Source organism: Mesoplodon mirus (assembly GCF_964341445.2).
Source record: "Mesoplodon mirus genome assembly, chromosome: 3".
NCBI classification, from domain to species: Eukaryota; Metazoa; Chordata; class Mammalia; order Artiodactyla; family Ziphiidae; genus Mesoplodon; species Mesoplodon mirus.
In genome coordinates, this window is record NC_138978.1 from 122319798 (window position 1) to 122338732 (window position 18935).

The 18935-nt window shown below is 38.7% G+C and overlaps 1 protein-coding gene across 1 annotated transcript in view; it reads right to left on the reverse strand.

The window, feature by feature from the left end:
• The window catches only part of LOC309799843 (interferon-activable protein 203-like), a 41556-nt gene extending 28024 nt beyond the window's left edge, over positions 1-13532 (reverse strand). Inside the window, exons 1-3 of the mRNA XM_082613445.1 lie at positions 13516-13532; positions 13290-13427; positions 716-1000 (exon numbers count right to left, since the gene is read on the reverse strand). Of these exons, the coding sequence (XP_082469571.1) occupies positions 716-980 (265 nt within the window). The 5' untranslated portion in view covers positions 981-1000; positions 13290-13427; positions 13516-13532. The remainder of the gene's footprint in view (positions 1-715; positions 1001-13289; positions 13428-13515) is intronic.
• Positions 13533-18935: the final 5403 nt, after the last annotated feature.

Genomic DNA, 18935 nt, shown 5'->3' on the forward strand with positions numbered 1-18935 from the left:
CTTGTCCCCTGTACCACAAGCATATTCTTTCTGTCCTCTGGACTCCTATCTAGCTCAGTCGAACCCTTTTACAATCCACTGATTCTATATTTTCCTTTTAAGAATCTAAAGTTTTCATGATGCTAGTGGTGGGTCAATTTCTACAGAAGATCTATTTAAATTACTGAAAACACAGAAAATGAATATAATCTAATTTGTGATGGGACAAAGTGGTGATACTGGACTTTGACTTTTTAAAATATGTTTTCCTAATCCAGTGGTTTTATAAGAGGCAAGTTCTTCACATCTCTCAGAGGTAGGTTTTTATTTAAGTACTGCCTCAGAGTTGTTTCTAGAAAGTATAAAAATGATGGAGTAAATATGATAATAGAGCATGCATATTAACTGATTTAAATATTTCAAGAACCTACATGTTCTAGTTTTGTTTCATCATTGTCTAACCTTTCTAATGTATGGAAGCCTCAGCCTTTCTCATCAGCTCCTTCTAATATTTTCTTTGCCCACACCCCCAAAATACACCCTCTAAAACATACCAGATCTCTTTGTAGGAAAGGCATCCTCTAAGTTGTCAATTTTTTGGCATCTAAAGTACTACCATTGTCATGGCTACTGAGTCCTAATTTGGGAAAGAGAGGTCTAAACTTTGACCAAATCAGGGTTCTATTTAAGGTTGAGGTTAGTACAGAGAGAGTGTGAAAGAGGTTCTTCCAAGTACCTTTTAACTTCTCATTTTTAAGAGTTTTAGCAAGGTCTTTAATTTCTTCTATATCTTTGACCAATTCTATTAATTTGTCAACACAGGCAGGCCCACGGAACTTTATTTCCATCAAGTCAGCAATCTTAACTCTGTCATATTCATCTTGCATTTTACTAGTCAGTCTTAAATCCTTGGCCAGTAGACACTTAATCACACGAAACTGATAATCACTGATGTGCTGAAATCCTTTCAGCAGAACAATTCTCTTGAATTCATTCCCCATCTCTCAAGTTAGGGATGTGCCTGCAAGAGAAAAATAACATACAGTGTTACACCTTTATACAGACAATTTAAAAGACTGGTTATGTCTATGTGAGTCAATGGCATATGTCAAAGTATCATCCATGGGTGTGTGTGACAAAAAGAGACTATTACCAGACGTGTTACTGTGGAAAATGGGTTGAAAACTGCTGCATGAGAAACTTCTAAGAAATTCTCCCATTTTAATGATGACCTTGAGTTGGTTTAAGGGTGGGTACGGTGGAAGGAGGTCCAGAAATAAGCAATGGTTGCAGTGTGTCAAGTATGGACTATGCAGTGTCAAAGTCCCTGATTCCTCCTCCCATCCTTTATTGGAGCTGCAGCCTACTTCTTGAATGTCTGCCTTGCTGGTTCATGACTCTTTCCACCATGTCTGAAGTGGCCTATGAACAAAATGGGCTGCAACCTCTCACCTTATACAAATATCCTTCTGCCATAGCACTACAGTTCCACGCTGGTTACCAACCCTAGTCCATCCACTTGGCACTTCCCTAGTCAGTTCTCATTAACATCATCTCTCCCTGGGGTGTGGACCATGTTCTCTGTGTCCTATGTGCCCATATCAGTGTCCCTTTGTTGGACTTCTCCTTTCTCTCTTAGACAGGATCACAGCTGGAATTATTTCAATGGCTGCTTGATTTTTCTCCTTCCAGGCTTAATTTCTCTAATCAGTTCTTTTCATAGAACCAGATATTTCTCTATAAAGCCACGGTTCTATCCCATTTGACATCCTTCAACAGTTCCCCATTTTCTCTTTGAAAAAGTTCTTGTTCCATAGCCTGGCTTAAAATGCCTTGAATAATCTGCCTCTTTTTTTACCTCTGTAATTTTTATGTTTCTTGCTCTAGAAATATACACCACACCTTACCTTTTCATATTTCATGACTTTGTTAATTCCCTTCCCATGGTCTAGAAGGCCATTCCCATCTCTATTCCTCTGAATACCTCCTTAGAGAATTCAAGACTCAACTGAGGCTTTGTCTTCTGAAAGTTACCAGGGGCCTGATTTGGGAGTGAGTGTCACTCTTCTGGGCCTCTTTAGCACCCTGTGCACCTCCTTGATGGCACTCAATGTATGGTATGCATTCCAGTTTTCTGTTTCAAGTCATGAATTCTTTTAGTTAGGTAACATGTGTTTGTGTACCTTTTTTATAATTGGAATTTTCAAATTCCCAGGGTTGTGAATTATTCCTTCTTGAGAGATCATGAGCATCCTCAGTTAGATCAGGCCTATAGAGTGATGAGCCCACACCAGCCCAGGACCACCACAGTGCTACAGCCTGCCTTATCAGAAACAAGCCAATCCACCAGCAGGCCTGAAACAACCCCAGAATCTCCTGGGCCATTGCCTTGCCTGCCAGTAGGTCAAAACCAATTCTGGGACAACTTGGACCCCTTAGCCAGTGGCCCTAGGCTTTGGCTCCAACGACCAACAGGTTTATACCAGCTTCAGGACTTCCAGGGTCCTGTAGCCAGAGGCCCTGGGACCTGGCTTCACCTACCAGTGAGCCAGCACTAGTCCCAGTAAGCCCTGGTCCCTGGTCCTGTCCTTTAGCAGGCTGACTCCAGCCCTGGGGCCACTGGGCCCCTGAACCAACCACCAACAGGCCAACACCAGTTCCGAGACACACTGGACCCCTCAGCTAGCTGCCCCATGACCAAACCCCACTCACCAGTGATCAGCACCAGTTTTGGGACACGCCAGAACCTGTAGCCTGCTGGCCTGCCTACCAATGGGCCAGCACTGTCCCTGGGACCCCCAAGGTTGCACAGCCAGTAACCTTGTGACCCAGCCTCACCAACCATTGTCCTTGGCACAAGGCAGGGGCTGGCAACCAACTGGGGCAAGTCACACCTACCAGACTATCCACGATAGTCAGCCGACCACAAAAGAAGGACTTGCATAGCTCTCATAGGGGGAACCCCTAGAGCAGGGGCCCCCAAACCCTGGGCTACAGACTGGTACCAGTCCATGGCCTATTAGGAACAGGGCTGAACAGCAGGAGATAAGCAGCAGGCAAGCAAGCAAAGCTTCATCTGTATTTACAACTGCTTCCCATTGCTCACATTACTGCCTGAGCTCCACCTCCTGTCAGATTAGCGATGGCATTAGAGTCTCATAGGAGCGCAAACCCTACTGTGACTGCACATGCGAAGGATCTAGGTTGTGCACTCCTTATGAGAATCTAATGCCTGATGACCTGAGGTAGAGCTGAGGCAGTGTTGCTAGCACTGGGGAGTAGCTGCAAATATAGATTATCATTAGCAGAGAGGTTTGACTGCACAGAGACCATAATAAATCAATTGCTTGCAGACTCATATCAAAACCCTATCAGTGAGTGGCAAGTGACAATTAAGCTGCATCTGGTGGTAGGCTTTATGGTGGCAAGTGAGTTGATGTACTTCAGTTGTACAGCTGTATCTGGTGGCAGAGCTTAAGTCAGAATCCGACACTTATTTTAGTCTGCACATGGCTGGTCCGTTATTTTATTTACTACTTCTGTCCATGCCTCTTTCCCGAACTGCACACTTGTCTCAGTCACAGTTTTGGCAAGCCCGCAAGCTAACCCTAGCCAAAATGAGTAAAAAACAAAAGTCACTGGAGAGCTTCTTTGAAAATGGGGAAAGACCCAATGATGAGATAGCAGAAGACTCTTAAGACTGCCAACAAAAAGAAAGCTGCATTTAAAAGAAAATACCAAGAGTCCTACTTAAATTATGGGTTCATTGCAACAGGTGATTCACATTCTCCAAGCCCACTTTGCATGATATGCGGTGACCAGCTATCCAACGAATCCATGAAACCTTCAAAACTGTTTCACCACATGGAGACCAAGCACCCTGCATGAAAAGAAAAGCCTTTGGATTTTTTCAAAACAAATAAATGTGAACACGAAGAACAGAAGCAATTATCGAAGGCCACCACTTCATCACATGTGTCTGCACTGACAGCATCATTCTTAGTGGCCAATTGCATTGCTAAAGCTAAGAAGCCCTTTACTATTGGTGAACAGTTGATCCTTCCTGCTGCTAAGGACATTTGTTATGAAATTTTAGGAGAAGCTGCAGTTCAAATATGGCACGTGTTCCTCTTTCGGCTAGCACCATAACTAGACGAATTGATGAAATAGCAGAGGATATTGAGTCATAATTGTTAGAGAGGATTAATGAGCCACCGTGGTACACAATCCAGTTTGATGAGTCTACCAATGTTGACAACAAGGCAACAATGCTTGTTTTTGTGTGATATATTTTTCAGGAGGATGTGCATGAAGATATGTTATGTGCACTTTTGTTGCCAACCAACACCACAGCTGCAGAACTATTTAAGTCTTTGAATGATTACATATCAGGAAAACTGAACTGGTCATTTTGTGTTGGTATATGCACAGAGAGGCTGCCACTACTGGACGGCTTTCTGGTTTCACTACTCAGGTCAAATAGGTCGCTTCTGAATGTGAGTCTACACACTGTGTCATCCATAGAGAAATGCTGGCTAGCCGAAAAATGTCACCTGAACTTAACAACGTTTTGCAGTATGTGATTAAAATTATCAGCCACATTAAAGTACATGCCCTTAACTCACATTTGTTCATGTAGCTCTGTGAGGAGATGGACACAGAGCACACACATCTCCTCTTAAACACAGAAGTGAGATGGCTTTCTAAAGGTAGATCACTGGCGAGAGTTTTTGAGTTATGAGAGCTGCCTCAGAGACTTCTTTTAGAAAAACAGTCACCGTTGGCAGCACATTTCAGTGACACAAAATGGGTCTCAAAACTTGCTTACTTGTGTGATGTATTCAACCTGCTTGACAAACTCGATCTGTCACTTCAGGGGAAAACTACAACTGTGTTCAAGTCAGCAGATAAAGTGACTTCATTTAAAGCCAAACTGGAATTAGGGGGTTGACGAGTGAATATTGGGATTTTTGATATGTTTCAAACATTAGCAGAGATTTTGAGAGACTGAGCCAGGGCCTTCTTTATCCCAGTTGGTGCATGATCACCTATCTCAGCTTTCAAGAGAGTTTGAGCATTACTTCCTAACCACAAAAGGGAAGGGAAGGAATGGATCTACAACTCATTTGTGAATAAGCCAGGTGAATTGACTTTGTCCATGCTAGAAGAGGATCAACTGCTTGAGACTGCAAATGACAGTGGCCTTAACAGTATGTTTGAGACAACTTCAAATCTCCATGCATTCTGGATTAAAGTCAAGGTGGAATATCCTTAAATTGCCACAAAAGCACTGAAAAGCCTGCTTCCATTTTCAACATCCTATCTTTGTGAAGCAGGGTTTTCTGCAGTGTCAGCAACCAAAACGAGATTACAGAGTAGACTGGACATGAGCAACACACTTCAGCTGTCACTGTCTCCCATCATTCCCAGATGGGACCATCTAGTTGCAGGAAAACTGCTCAGGGCTCCCACTGATTCTGCATTATGGTGAGTTGTATAATTATTTCATTATATATCACATTGCAATAATAATAGAAATAAAGAGCATAATAAATGCAATGTGCTTGAATCATCCCAAAACCATTCCCCCCACCCCGGTCTGTGGAAAAATTGTCTTCCATGAAACTGGTCTCTGGTGCCAAAAAGTTGGGGACTGCAGCCCTAGAGCATATAGCTCTGGTGACCAGAAGGGAGTGCACTGCTGGGACAAATAGGACATCTTCTACAAAAGACTACTTCTCCAAGGTCAGGAAACATAACCAATGTACCAAATACACAGAAATAAAACAAGAAATTAGGCAAAATGAAGCTATAGAGGAATATGTTCCAAATGAAGGAACAAGATAAAACCTCAGAAGAACAACTAAGTGAAGTGGACATAGGCAACCTACTCAATAAATAGTTCACAGAGGTGACCATAAAGATGCTCAAAGAACTCGGGAGAAGATTGGATGAACAGAGTAAAAAGTTAGAAGTTTTTAACAAAAAAATTAGAAAATATAAAGAAGAATCAAACAGAGATAAAGAATAAAATAACTGAAATGAAAAATATACCAGAAGGAATCAACAGTAGAGCTAATGATACAATAGAACAGATCAGCTAGCTGGAAGACAGAATAATGGAAATCACTGAAGCTGAACAAAAAAAAAAAGAAAGAAAGAAAGAAATGAGGACAGTTTAAGAGAACTCTGGGACAACATCAAACATGTTATCATTCATCATATCATAGGAGGGTCCCAGAAGGAGAAGAGAGAGAAAAAGGGGCAGAGAACATATTTGAAGACATAATAGCTGAAAACTTCCTTAACCTGGGTAAGGAAACAGCCAGGAAACACAGAGAGTCCCAAACAGGATCAACCCAAAGAGGACCTCACCAAGACACACTGTAATTAAGATGGCAAAAATTAAAGATAAGGAGAAAATATTAAAATCAGTAAGGGAAAAGCAACAAGTTTCATACAAGGGAACTCCCATAAGGCTATCAGCTGACTTTTCGGCAGAAACTCTGCAGACCAGAAGGGAGTGGCATGCTATGTTTAAGGTGATGAAAAAGAATAATCTACAACCAAGAATACTCTTGCCAGCAAGTCTTTTGTTCAGATTTTATGGAGAGATTAAAAGTTTTACAGACAAGCAAAAACTAAAAGAGTTCAGCACCAGCAAACTGACTTTAAAATAAATGTTAAAGGGACTTTTCCAAGTAAAAAGAAAAGAAGCATGAAACATAAAAGGAAAAAATCTCATTGGTAAAGGCAAATATACAGTAAAGGTAATATATTAGACATGTATAAAGCTAGTAGGAAGGTTAAAAGACAAAAGTTGTAAAATCATCTATATCTACAATAAGGTGTTAAGGGATACACAAAACAAAAAGATGTGAATATGATGTCAAAATTATACACATGGAAAGGGGGGAGGAAATGCAGTGTTGTTAAAATGTGTTTAAACTTAAGAGGTCAGCAAGGTCAATCATATATATATGAAAAAGACAAGGATGCCCACTCTCACCACTTTTATTTAACATAGTATTAGAAGTCCTAGTAACAGCAATCAAACTAGAAACAAAGAAAAATAAAAGGAGTCCAAATTATAAAGGAAAAAAAAACTGTTACTGTTTGCAGATTAAATGATACTATACATAGAAAATCCTAAAGACACCACAAAAAACCTACTAAAACTCATCAATGAATTCACTTAAGTTGCAGGATATGAAGTTAATATATAGAAATCTGTTGCATTTCTATACACTAACAATGAACTATCAAAAACAGAAATTAAGAAAACAATCCCATTTAAAATCACATCAAAAAGAACAAAATGCTTAGGAATAAATCTGACTAAGGAGGTCGAAGACCTGTATTTAGAAAACTATAAGACACAGATGAAAGAAATTGAAGACAACACAAAAAAATGGAAAGATATAATGTTCATGGATTGAATGAATTAATATTATTAAAATGACTAAACTACCCAAAGCACTCTACAGATACAATGCAAGCCCTCTCAAATTACTAATGGCATTTTTCACAGACCTAGAACAAAAAAATCTAAAATTTGTATGGAAACAAGACCTCAAACAGCCAGAACAATTTTGAGAAAGAAGAACAAAGCTGGAAGTACCATGCTCCCTGATTTCAAACTATACTACAAAGCTACAGTAATTAAAACAGTATAGTAATGGAACAAAAACAGATATATAGATCAACAGAACAGAATATTCTGACAAACAAATGCCCAGGACCATATGGTTTCACAGGCAAATTCTATCAAACACTTACAGAAAAACTAACACCTATCTTTCACAAACTCTTCCAAAATATAACAAAGGGAGGAACACTCCGAAACTCATTCTATGAGACCACCATCACCCAGATACCAGAACCAGACAAAGATGTCACAAAGAAAGAAAACTACAGGCCAATAACACTGATGAACATAGATGCAAAAATCCTCAACAAAATACTAGCAAACAAAATCCAACAGCACATTAAAAGGATCATACACCATGATCAAGTGGGGTTTATCTCAGGAATGCAAGGATTCTTCAATGAATGCAAGGATTCTTCAATATATGCAAATCAATCAACGTGATACACCATATTAACAAACTGAAGAATACAAACCATATGATCATCTCAGTAGATGCAGAAAAAGCTTTCAACAAAATTCAACACCCATTTATGATAAAAACCCTCCAGAAAGTAGGCACAGAGGGAACTTACCTCAACATAATAAAGGCCATATATGACAAACTCACAGCCAACATCATTCTCAATGGTGAAAAACTGAAAACATTTCCACTAAGATCAGGAACAAGACAAGATTGCCCACTTTCACCAGTATTATTCAACATAGTTCTCAAAGTATTAGCCACAGCAATCAGAGAAGAAAAAGAAAGAAAAGGAATCCAAATCGGAAAAGAAGAAGTAAAGCTGTCACTGATTGCAGATGACATGACACTATACATAGAGAATCCTAAAGATGCTACCAGGGCTTCCCTGGTGGCGCAGTGGTTGAGAGTCTGCATGCCGGTGCAGGGGACACGGGTTCGTGCCCCGGTTCGGGAGGATCCCACATGCCGCGGAGCGGTTGGGCCCGTGATCCATGGCCGCTGAGCCTGTGCATCCGGAGCCTGTGCTCTGCAGCGGGAGAGGCCACAACAGTGAGAGGCCCGCGTACCACAAAAAAAAAAAAAAAAAAAAAAAAAAAAAGATGCTACCAGAAAACTACTAGAGCTAATCAATGAATTTGGTAAAGTAGCAGGATACAAAATTCATGCACAGAAATCTCTTTCATTCCTATACACTAATGATGAAAAATCTGAAAGAGAAATTAAGGAAACAGTCCCATTTACCACTGCAACAAAAATAATAAAATACCTAGGAATAAACCTACCTAGGGAGACAAAAGACCTGTATGCAGAAAACTATAAGAAACTGATGAAAGAAATTAAAGATGATACAAACAGATGGAGAGATATACCACACTCTTGGATTGGAAGAATCAACATTGTGAAAATGACTATGCTACCCAAAGCAATCTACAGATTCAATGCAATCCCTATCAAACTAACAATGGCATTTTTCACAGAACTAGAACAAGAAATTTCACAATTTCTATGGAAACACAAAAGACCTTGAATAGCCAAAGCAATATTGAGAAAGAAAAACAGAGCTGGAGGAATCAGGCTCCCTGACTTCAGACTATACTACAAAGCTACAGTAATCAAGACAATATGGTACTAGCACAAAAACAGAAATATAGGTAAATGGAACTGGATAGAAAGTCCAGAGATAAAACCATGCACATATGGTCACCTTATTTTTGAAAAAGGTGCAAGAATATACAATGGAGAAAAGAGAGCTTCCTCAATAAGTAGTGGTGGGAAACTGGACAGCTACATGTAAAAGAATGAAATTAGAACACTACTTAACACCATACACAAAAATCAACTCAAAATGGATTAAAGACCTAAATGTAAGGTCAGACACTGTCAAACTCTTAGAGGAAAACATAGGCAGAACACTCTATGACATAGATCACAACAAGATCTTTTGGACCCATCTCCTAGAGAAATGGATATAAAAACAAAAATAAACAAGTGGGACCTAATGAAACTTAAAAGCTTTTGCACAACAAAGGAAATCATAAACAAGACCAAAAGACAACCCTCAGAATGGGAGAAAATATTTGCAAATGAAGGATCTGACAAAGGATTAATCTCAAAAAGTTACAAGCAGCACATGCAGCTCAATATCAAAAAACAAACAACCTAATCCAAAACTGGGCAGAAGGCCTAAATAGACTTTTCTCCAAAGAAGATATACAGATTGCAAAAGACACATGAAAGAATGCTCAACATAATTAATCATTAGGGAAATGAATGGCCATCATCAAAAATCTACAAAAAAAAAAAAAGTCATGAAGAACCTAGGGGTAAGATGGGAATAAAGACACAGACCTACTAGAGAATGGACTTGAGGATATGAGGAGGGGGAAGGGTAAGCTGTGACAAAGTGAGAGAGTGACATGGACATATATACACTACCAAACATAAAATAGATAGCTAGTGGGAAGAAGCTGCAGAGCACAGGAAGATCAGCTCGGTGGTTTGTGACCACCTAGAGGGGTGGGATAGGGAGGGTGAGAGGCAGGGAGACACAAGAGGGAAGAGATATGGGGACATATGTATATGTATAACTGATTCACTTTGTTATAAAGCAGAAACTAACACACAATTGTAAAGCAATTATACTCCTATAAAGATGTTAAAAAAATCTACAAATAATAAATGCTGGAGAGGGTGTGGAGAAAAGGGAACCCTCTTGCACTGTCGGTGGGAATGTAAGTTGATACAGCCACTATGGAGCCCAGTGTGGAGGTTCCTTAAAAAACTAAAAATAGAACTACCATATGACCCAGCAATCCCACTACTAGGCATATACCCTGAACAAACCATAATTCAAAAAGAGTCATGTACCACAATGTTCATTGCAGTTCTATTTACAATAGCCAGGACATGGAAGCAACCTAAGTGTCCATCGAGAAATGAATGAATAAAGATGTGGTACATATATACAATGGAATATTACTCAGTCATAAAAAGAAACAAAATTGAGTTATTTGTTATGATGTGGATGGACCTAGAGACTGTCATACAGAGTGAAGTAAGTCAGAAAGAGAAAAATAAATACTGTATGCTAACATATATATATGGAATCAAAAAAAAATGGTTCTGATGAACCTAGGGGCAGGACAAGAATAAAGACGCAGATGTAGGGAATGGACTTGAGGACACGGGGAGGGGGAAGGGTAAGGGGGAAGAACTGAGAGAGTGGCATGGACATATATACACTACCAAATGTAAAACAGATAGCTAGTGGGAAGCAGCCACATAGCACAGCGAGATCAGCTCAATGCTCTGTGGCCACCTAGAGGGGTGGGATAGGGAGGGTGGGAGGGAGACACAAGAGGGAGGAGATATGGGAATATATGTATATGTATAGCTGATTCACTTTGTTATAAAGCAGCAACTAACACACCATTGTAAAGCAATTATACTCCAATAAAGATGTAAAAAAAAAAAAAAAAAGAAAGAAGTAATGAATCACTATGTTGCATAACAGGAACTACCACAATGTTGTAGGTCAGTTATACTGCAAAAACAAACAAACAAACAAACAAACTCATAGAAAAGAAATTAGATTTGTGGTAACCTGTGAGGAGAAAGGGAATTGGATGAAGTCAGGAAAAAGGTGAAAACGTTCAGTTATAAGATAAATAGGTACTAGGGATGTAATGTATAACATGATAAATATAATTACCACTGCTGTATGTTATATATGAAAGTTATTATGAAAGCATATCCTAAGAGTTCTCTTCACAAGAAAAAGAAAATTTTTTGTACTTCTTTAATTTTGTATCTATATAAGATGATGGAAGTTCATTAAACTTATTATGCTTATGGCTCCATGATGGATATAAATCAAATCACTATGCTGCACACCTTAAATTCATACAGTGCCATATGTCAATTATGTCTCAATAAAACTGGAATAAAAAAACATAAAATGCAGACCTTAGCTCCCTCTCCCCGGATAATAAATTAGATTCATTAAGTAGCCTTTCTGAAGTTTCCAGATTGTGAATTTCACAACATATCTAGTCCCAGGGGTAAGAGAAGAGGTACTCCCCATCTATCTTGAGGGAAAAATAATTTTTAGAGTAGAATTTTTAATCTAGTCCAAATGATACTTAAATATGAGGGCCTCAAACACTATTGTATTCGAGGCATTGGTAGTTTTGGCAGACAAAGACCCACATGGAAACATCTATTGGAAGAAATAGTCGGTAAAAATTAATATATAAAGTCAAGAAAAACTGTAAGCTGAAAGGTAAGTAAGAGTGAAAATTTAACTTGATTAGGTGTGTCTATGCCTTAAAAATAAATAAAGCTCTGGCTGAAGAGAAGAGAAGCAGGAAGTATATCAACATGGTAGAGGGAGAGAGGGAGGACAAAGAATATGACAGTTGACTAATGTAGTTGTCTTAAATGGTAAGTCAGATAGGGGTATAAGTAAAAAACAAAAACAAATCAAAAAAGGAGAATATAGAAGTATCATAAATTGAAATGAAGAAAGCAGATACAAGACAATATATGTTAATTATCAGCATAAAGGGTCTAACCGGTTAAGCTTAAGTGACAAATTGGTCAACTTGGATTTAAGAAATCTGCCAATGTATTGTTAACAAAAGATCACTTAAAGGTGGAAAAATAAAAGAAAAATATTTATCATGCAAAGAGTAAGTAAAAGAAAACCAGTTTATCTATATTACTGTGGTTTTATATAGATCTGAACATAAAAAGTATCATCAGAGCACAACACAATGATAAAACGTCCACCTCCTAGGGAAATACAACAGTTTTAATCGTGTATTTGCCTATTAAAAGTAAATATAATAAGTGTGATTAACAGCATTTATCTAACATACATAAGATTCTGAAGTGAATATTAAAAATCTTATATTCTAGTCAAGCACATACAAAATATTACAGTATCAGGCCATACAGAAAGTCTTTAAACAATTCTAAAAGTAGACAATAGAAATCTATTTGTAATTGCCTCTCTCTGCCTCTCTCCTATGCCTTGCCACGAGAATAAAAAAGTATTAATTTTCAGGAAGGCAGAAAGTAATCCTAAAAGAAACTGAAATAAAAACACTGGCAGCTGGTGTAAAATGGAGTCTAAAAGAAAAAGTAAACTGTCTTAAGAGAGGTAAAGAAGCCATGTTTTGTATAACTGTACTTGTGGAATTGGAACTTGTCTGCTCTCCTCTGTGTGTGTGTGTTTTCTAAAATTAGGACAATGCCATACAATACATTTTTATATCCAGATGTATTTTTTTACTCAATATTATTCTATGATGCTTTTATCATGCCCCTATCTTGACTTTCACCCAGGCCCCCACCACAGCCACAAAGTTTCCTGTGCATCTTCCAGGGAAGGAAACCAAACCTTTTCTCTAAATATAGCTCATGCCGATAGTTGCCTGGGGAATACATTTTAATATCTTCTATAGTCAAAATTCATTTCCCTTTGTTCAGGCTTCAGTTGTAGTGGAATAAAATGTCTATTATTTGCCTAGGCAGTAAAGGACTAGAATCAAGCTACTGCTGTTTTCACTTTTCTGAATATAGTTGATATAAAACCTTTCCCCCAAAATTCTTCATGACTAAAGCTTCCCTTCTCATCTTGAGTCTACCAACCAGGTACCCACAACTCTCTACAGAAATCCCTACCAGTCTTACCTCAGTGAAAATGTCCTCCACAGTAGTCTAGATCTTGAGGTTTTCTTTAGAAATGCAAGAATCACTGCTTATTTTGCTTAAGTAGGACGATAAATCGGTAAAGCTCTCAGAGATTGAACTGCAGAATTTTATAATCTCCTGAAGGGCAGAGGAAAAAGAAGTATTTTGAAAGACAACAAGGAAAAAGGGCGCTGGCTAGACAAAAACTTGATTTAGCGCTGGCTACCTCATACGGTGCTTTCCTGGAGAGAGAGAAGTTAGGAAACAGCATTGAGACTCCTCCCACCAATGTTCTTAGCTTTCAGTTTCATTAGTCAGAGAAAATAAACGGTTTATTTCCTGTAAATATCTTAATCAAAATGAAAAATTACGGCAAAGTTACACTCAAAAATTTTTTATTATAAATTTCAGTAGATGAAAAGAGTTCCAACATTAGAACTTTGTTATCCAGCAGACTTACATGAGGGTCATTAGAAAACTATATTCCCTTGAATGACTCTCAAATATACAAGAAGTAAGGTTAGCCATCTGGCCACTTATCCCTTACTTCCTGTTCTCAGAGTAGCAGTGGCAAGAGGAGATCTTGGAAGAACCGTCTATCTCTACTGTTTTTTTTTTTTTTTTCTTTTCTTTTTGCGGTATGCGGGCCTCTCACTGTTGTGGCCTCTCCCGTTGCGGAGCACAGGCTCCGGACGCACAGGCTCAGCGGCCATGGCTCACGGGCCCAGCCGCTCCGCGGCATATGGGATCCTCCCAGACCGGGGCACGAACCCGTATCCCCTGCATCGGCAGGCGGACTCTCAACCACTGCGCCACCAGGGAGGCCCTCTCTACTGTTTTTGACTGAAACTCCTGAAAGAGGGTGAGTTTTCTATAAAATAGCTGTTGGTTTAAATAGTACCTAAAACATTCACCCAGTTAATGACTGACACACCTGGAGCTTGACGGAAGTAGAAGGTCATTACAAATATGTGAATCCTTCCTCAGATATATAGAAAAAAATGTGGCGTTAGTGGCCCTCCTGACTATGACTAGCTACTTAACCTCACTGATTAACTTCATGCCTACTCATCATGCTTTCTGCATTAGTCATGGGTAAACACAAGTGGCTAGTGGGCTTATATCATGACAGCTTCGAAACCTTGCAAATTCTGGAAGAACACTGAACCTCTGGAATAAGAGGGGCCTGATAAACATTTTGGTCTATGATGTTACTTGTGTGAAGGACAGTGGATGCCTTTCGGGGTACCATATGCCCTGAGATGTCAAATAAATGGCAACAGCCAGCAGAGCTTATAGTGGTTACTCACCAGCTGATCTGCAAGTAGAGTGAGAACATGACTGCAAATAGGTCCTAAAACAGCTAATGTTCATATATAATCCGAGGTCTTCTAAAGAGAAGAAAGCCAATTACTTTCACACAAACTAGAGTGATGGAAGGGATAGTTGAAGTCTGGATATGAAACCATCTGTATAACTTCACCAAAGTAGGAGTAAGTCAGAAAAAAGCAAAGAGGATCTGGAGTGAGGTCCAGAAACACCCGTGGGTGTTCACTGTTTTCTGTCACAGGTTTTAGGTTGCTGTTATGTGGATGCATGGAGCTGGTGTTAAGGTAATGCGTAAAGAGGAAATTTAGGGAGGTCAGGAGAGCCCATTCCAGAGATCAGCGGGCAGTGGACACATGGGAGGAATGGCCATAATTCAGAACATTTTCCTGCCCCTTTTCTTATAATCAATTCATGTGGAGTAATGTTCTCGGTTGAGACTCCAGTATACAACACACAGATTACTGTTATCAATAAACACAGTTCAGAGCAATGCTCCATAATTCATATTGTGCAGTTGATATTGTAATAGATGAAGCAAAGGAATGTTAAAAAACCTTAACTTTGCCAACCTAGTTAAGGTTTACAGAATTTCACTCTCAGGAGGATGAAATGTATGGCATGGAAACAGAGGCAGACTCAGTTGTGCAAACCAAGACAGTTCAGCTAGAGAGGAGAGATAGGAAGGGAGTAGGAAATGTCAGCACAGTTAGTATGTGTGTTACTGGTTCTATGGCAGCAAGACAAATTCTAGACTCCTCTGAGGAGTGAGCTAGTTACTTCATGCCGTGGTCACGACTGGCTTGGAAATTCAATGGGATTCAGCATTTGAGGAAATTACAATAACCAAGGGACTCGAGTGTGCAGATTAACATCAATCTCTGGCTTTGGCAATTCATCTGAATAATATTCTTTTCAACCTTTAGGTTTGGCTTTTATTACCCAAACACACACACACACACACACACACACATACATGTATGCACTCTCACACATGTATGTACACACACATGCACAGAGAGCCAATCATTCTCTTGTTTCTGCATGCTTGGAAGAAAATTCTTCTATCTATTTTTTTAAATTCAACAAATATTTAATAATAAGTAAGATTTAAGGATCTAATGTACAGCATGGTGACTATAGCTAATAATACTGTATTGTATACTTGAAATTTGCTGAGAGTAAATCTTAAGCATTTTTACAAAAAAAGGTAACTTTTAAAGTTTGTGTATGTGTGCTCTTTTTACTCTTAAATATGAGTAAACAGACATGAATCACGTTCAGAAAAACCCCTAATGTGAAAAAGAACAAAACATGCAGAGAAAGGAACTTAAAAGAAACAGAGACAAAGGATGAGGAAGAAGAAAACTACATATATATATATATATATATATATATATATATATATAGAGAGAGAGAGAGAGAGAGAGAGAGAGAGAGAGAGAGAGTGTCATCAGAGATAGAAGGCATTGTATCAATGAAACAAAAAGATCATGCTAACAAATGTGAAAAAATAAAGAAATCAACAGGAGAGATTTTAGAGATGTGTCTTTTAAATGTGATAGCAGAAAAAATTTAAATTTAATAGAGTGGTAGAGGATAACTTTGAGGAGTTCCTTTTCAGTGTATACCTGGAAGACAATGAGACAGAGAAAAGGGAGAGAAAAGAAGAAATGTAGAGGTTTATGCTTGGGTAAATATTAACCATCTCAAGGTGGTTATATATAATAGATGCCCAAGCAAGTATGAACCAAGAAAATAAAGAAAAGGAAGTTATCAAAGAACTAACATCTAGCTTGCTGAATGGGGGGGGGGCAACATATATAAAAGCACATTATTTTAAAATCACAAAATACCAAGGAGAGAGCAAATCTTAAATCTTCCAGAAAAAAAAATAAAATAAAATAAAGATCACATCCAAGGATTAGGAATAAGAATGGCATGGCCTTTTTTTAAAACATCTTTTTTGGAGTATAATTGCTTTACAATGGTGTGTTAGCTTCCGCTTTATAACAAAGTGAATCAGCTATACATATACATATATCTCCATATCTCCTCCCTTTTGTGTCTCCCTCTCACTATCCCACCCCTCTAGGTGGTCACAAAGCACTGAGCTGATCTCCCTGTGCTATGCGGCTGCTTCCCACTAGCTATCTATTCTACATTTGTTAGTGTATATATGTCCATGCCACTCTCTTACTTTGTCCCAGCTTACCCTTCTCCCTACTTGTATCCTCAAGTCCATTCTCTAGTAGGTCTGGGTCTTTCTTCCCGTCTTGCCCCTATGTTCTTCATGACCATTTTTTTTTTAGATTCCATATATATGTGTTAGCATATGGTATTTGTTTTTCTCTTTCTGACTTCTTCACTCTGTATGACAGACTCTAGGTCCATCCACCCCACTAAAAATAACTCAATTTCATTTCTTTTTATGGCTGAGTAATATCCATTGTATATAATGGCATGGCCTTCTTGACAGCAGCACCGGGAGCTAGAAGACACGGCGGGTGGGAGGGGGGAGCAATCGCTTTACCACTTGAAGGCAAACAATTTTTAGCCTGGTATTCTATACCCAGCTGATAATTAATTACACATAAGTGTAAGGAAGGAGCAAAATTGTTCAGGGAATCCCCAGGACGACGATGAAGAGAAGTCCCTGAACCTTGACCCGTGCAGAGCTGGAGAGCAGAGCAGCTTGTCCAGATGGAAGGGGAGGACACGGAACTCAAGGAGGACTCCTGACCAAAGAAAGAGTGGCGGGGGGGCGGGAAGGAGGGGTCAGCCTGTGCTGCAGGTGGTGAGTGGCTCTTATAAAATAAGTGAGTTTGCTTTGAGGGGAATTTTACAATTATGGCAGTTTAGAAAGACCTAGGGATCAGGGCATAAAAAGTTGAACAAACTATTAAAGAAATGTCATTGACTTCAGAAAAAAATTAAAGATGCATAAGGAAGGAACACAATACAGTATATAGCTTACCTGTGAGTTTTATTTACATAGTCATAGTAATATAAAATACTAAACATTGATTTGACCAAAAATTTTGAAATGACTGTATTGGGGAAATGGAAGGAAGGAATCACATGTATTTGTGAGATGTGGGGCTCTCACAATGTACCAAAAAAAAGGGGGTTCATATAAAACAAACTTGTGGTTACCAAGGGGGAAAGGTGGGGAGGGATAATTTAGGAGTTTGGGATTAACATACACACACTGCTATGTATAAAATAGATAACCAGAAAGGATCTACTGTACAGCACAGGGAATTCTGCTCAATAGCTTGTGATAAGCTATAAGGGAAAAGGATCTGAAAAAGAATATATATATATGTATATGTGTGTGTGTGTGTATAAATACATACATATATATATATATATATATATTCTGAATCACTGTGCTGTATACCTGAAACTAGCACAACATTGTAAATCAACTATACTTCAATTAATAAATAATAATAAATTGTTAAAAGATTAAATTAAAACATAAGGGGCTCTGCTAGATGCTGATTAAAGTATCAGAATCTTCCCACCTGCTTATCCTAAGGATCTATTAATTTTACACAAAATTTCAAACACAACCTACATTAAGATATAATAGTATTTTATAAGTAGAATTAACTACTTCCAGCTAAGAGAATTTGGGAAGTTTCCATTAGGGAAAAAGGGCATTTGGGCTGTTCCTATCAGAAAGAATCAGATTTCAATAAGTGGGAATACAAAAAATAGAATCCCAGGTCAGCAGAATGGAATAGTCCATTTCAAGGACTGTCCATGTAGAGTCAACAAGTCATCTATTCCCTGGGGTCCCTGATTGCCTCTGGCACAGAGAGCTAACCTTTATCACTAGCCTTTAAGTGGTAGGGTCTTCCATAGGTTATCTCATGTAACCTCACAACACACTATGTGTAAATACATTAACCACACCACATCGATGAGGGAACTGAAACTGAAAGGCATTAAGGCTCCTGTTCAAGGGTACCCAGCTAGTCAGTGGTGGAGACAGAATTTAAACTCAGTTATTTTCTGTTAAATGCCCTTTTATTTTCTATCACTATGCCCTGCTTTCTGGAATATCTGCACATAATTTATAGACGACACACCAATATACAGAAAGCCATTTTTTAGGAGTACAGACAGATCAAATAAAGAAACCCTAGAGGGGCAGGCTCTGCACTCACCCACAACCTTTCTCACCACATCCTTCCCCTTAGCTCTCACACAGCTCAACACATAGATAAATGTTCTACCAGAGAGGAAGCAACAACCTCAGGCTGTTCAAGATTCTTACTGCAAATAACACAATCGACTATGGCTAGTTGT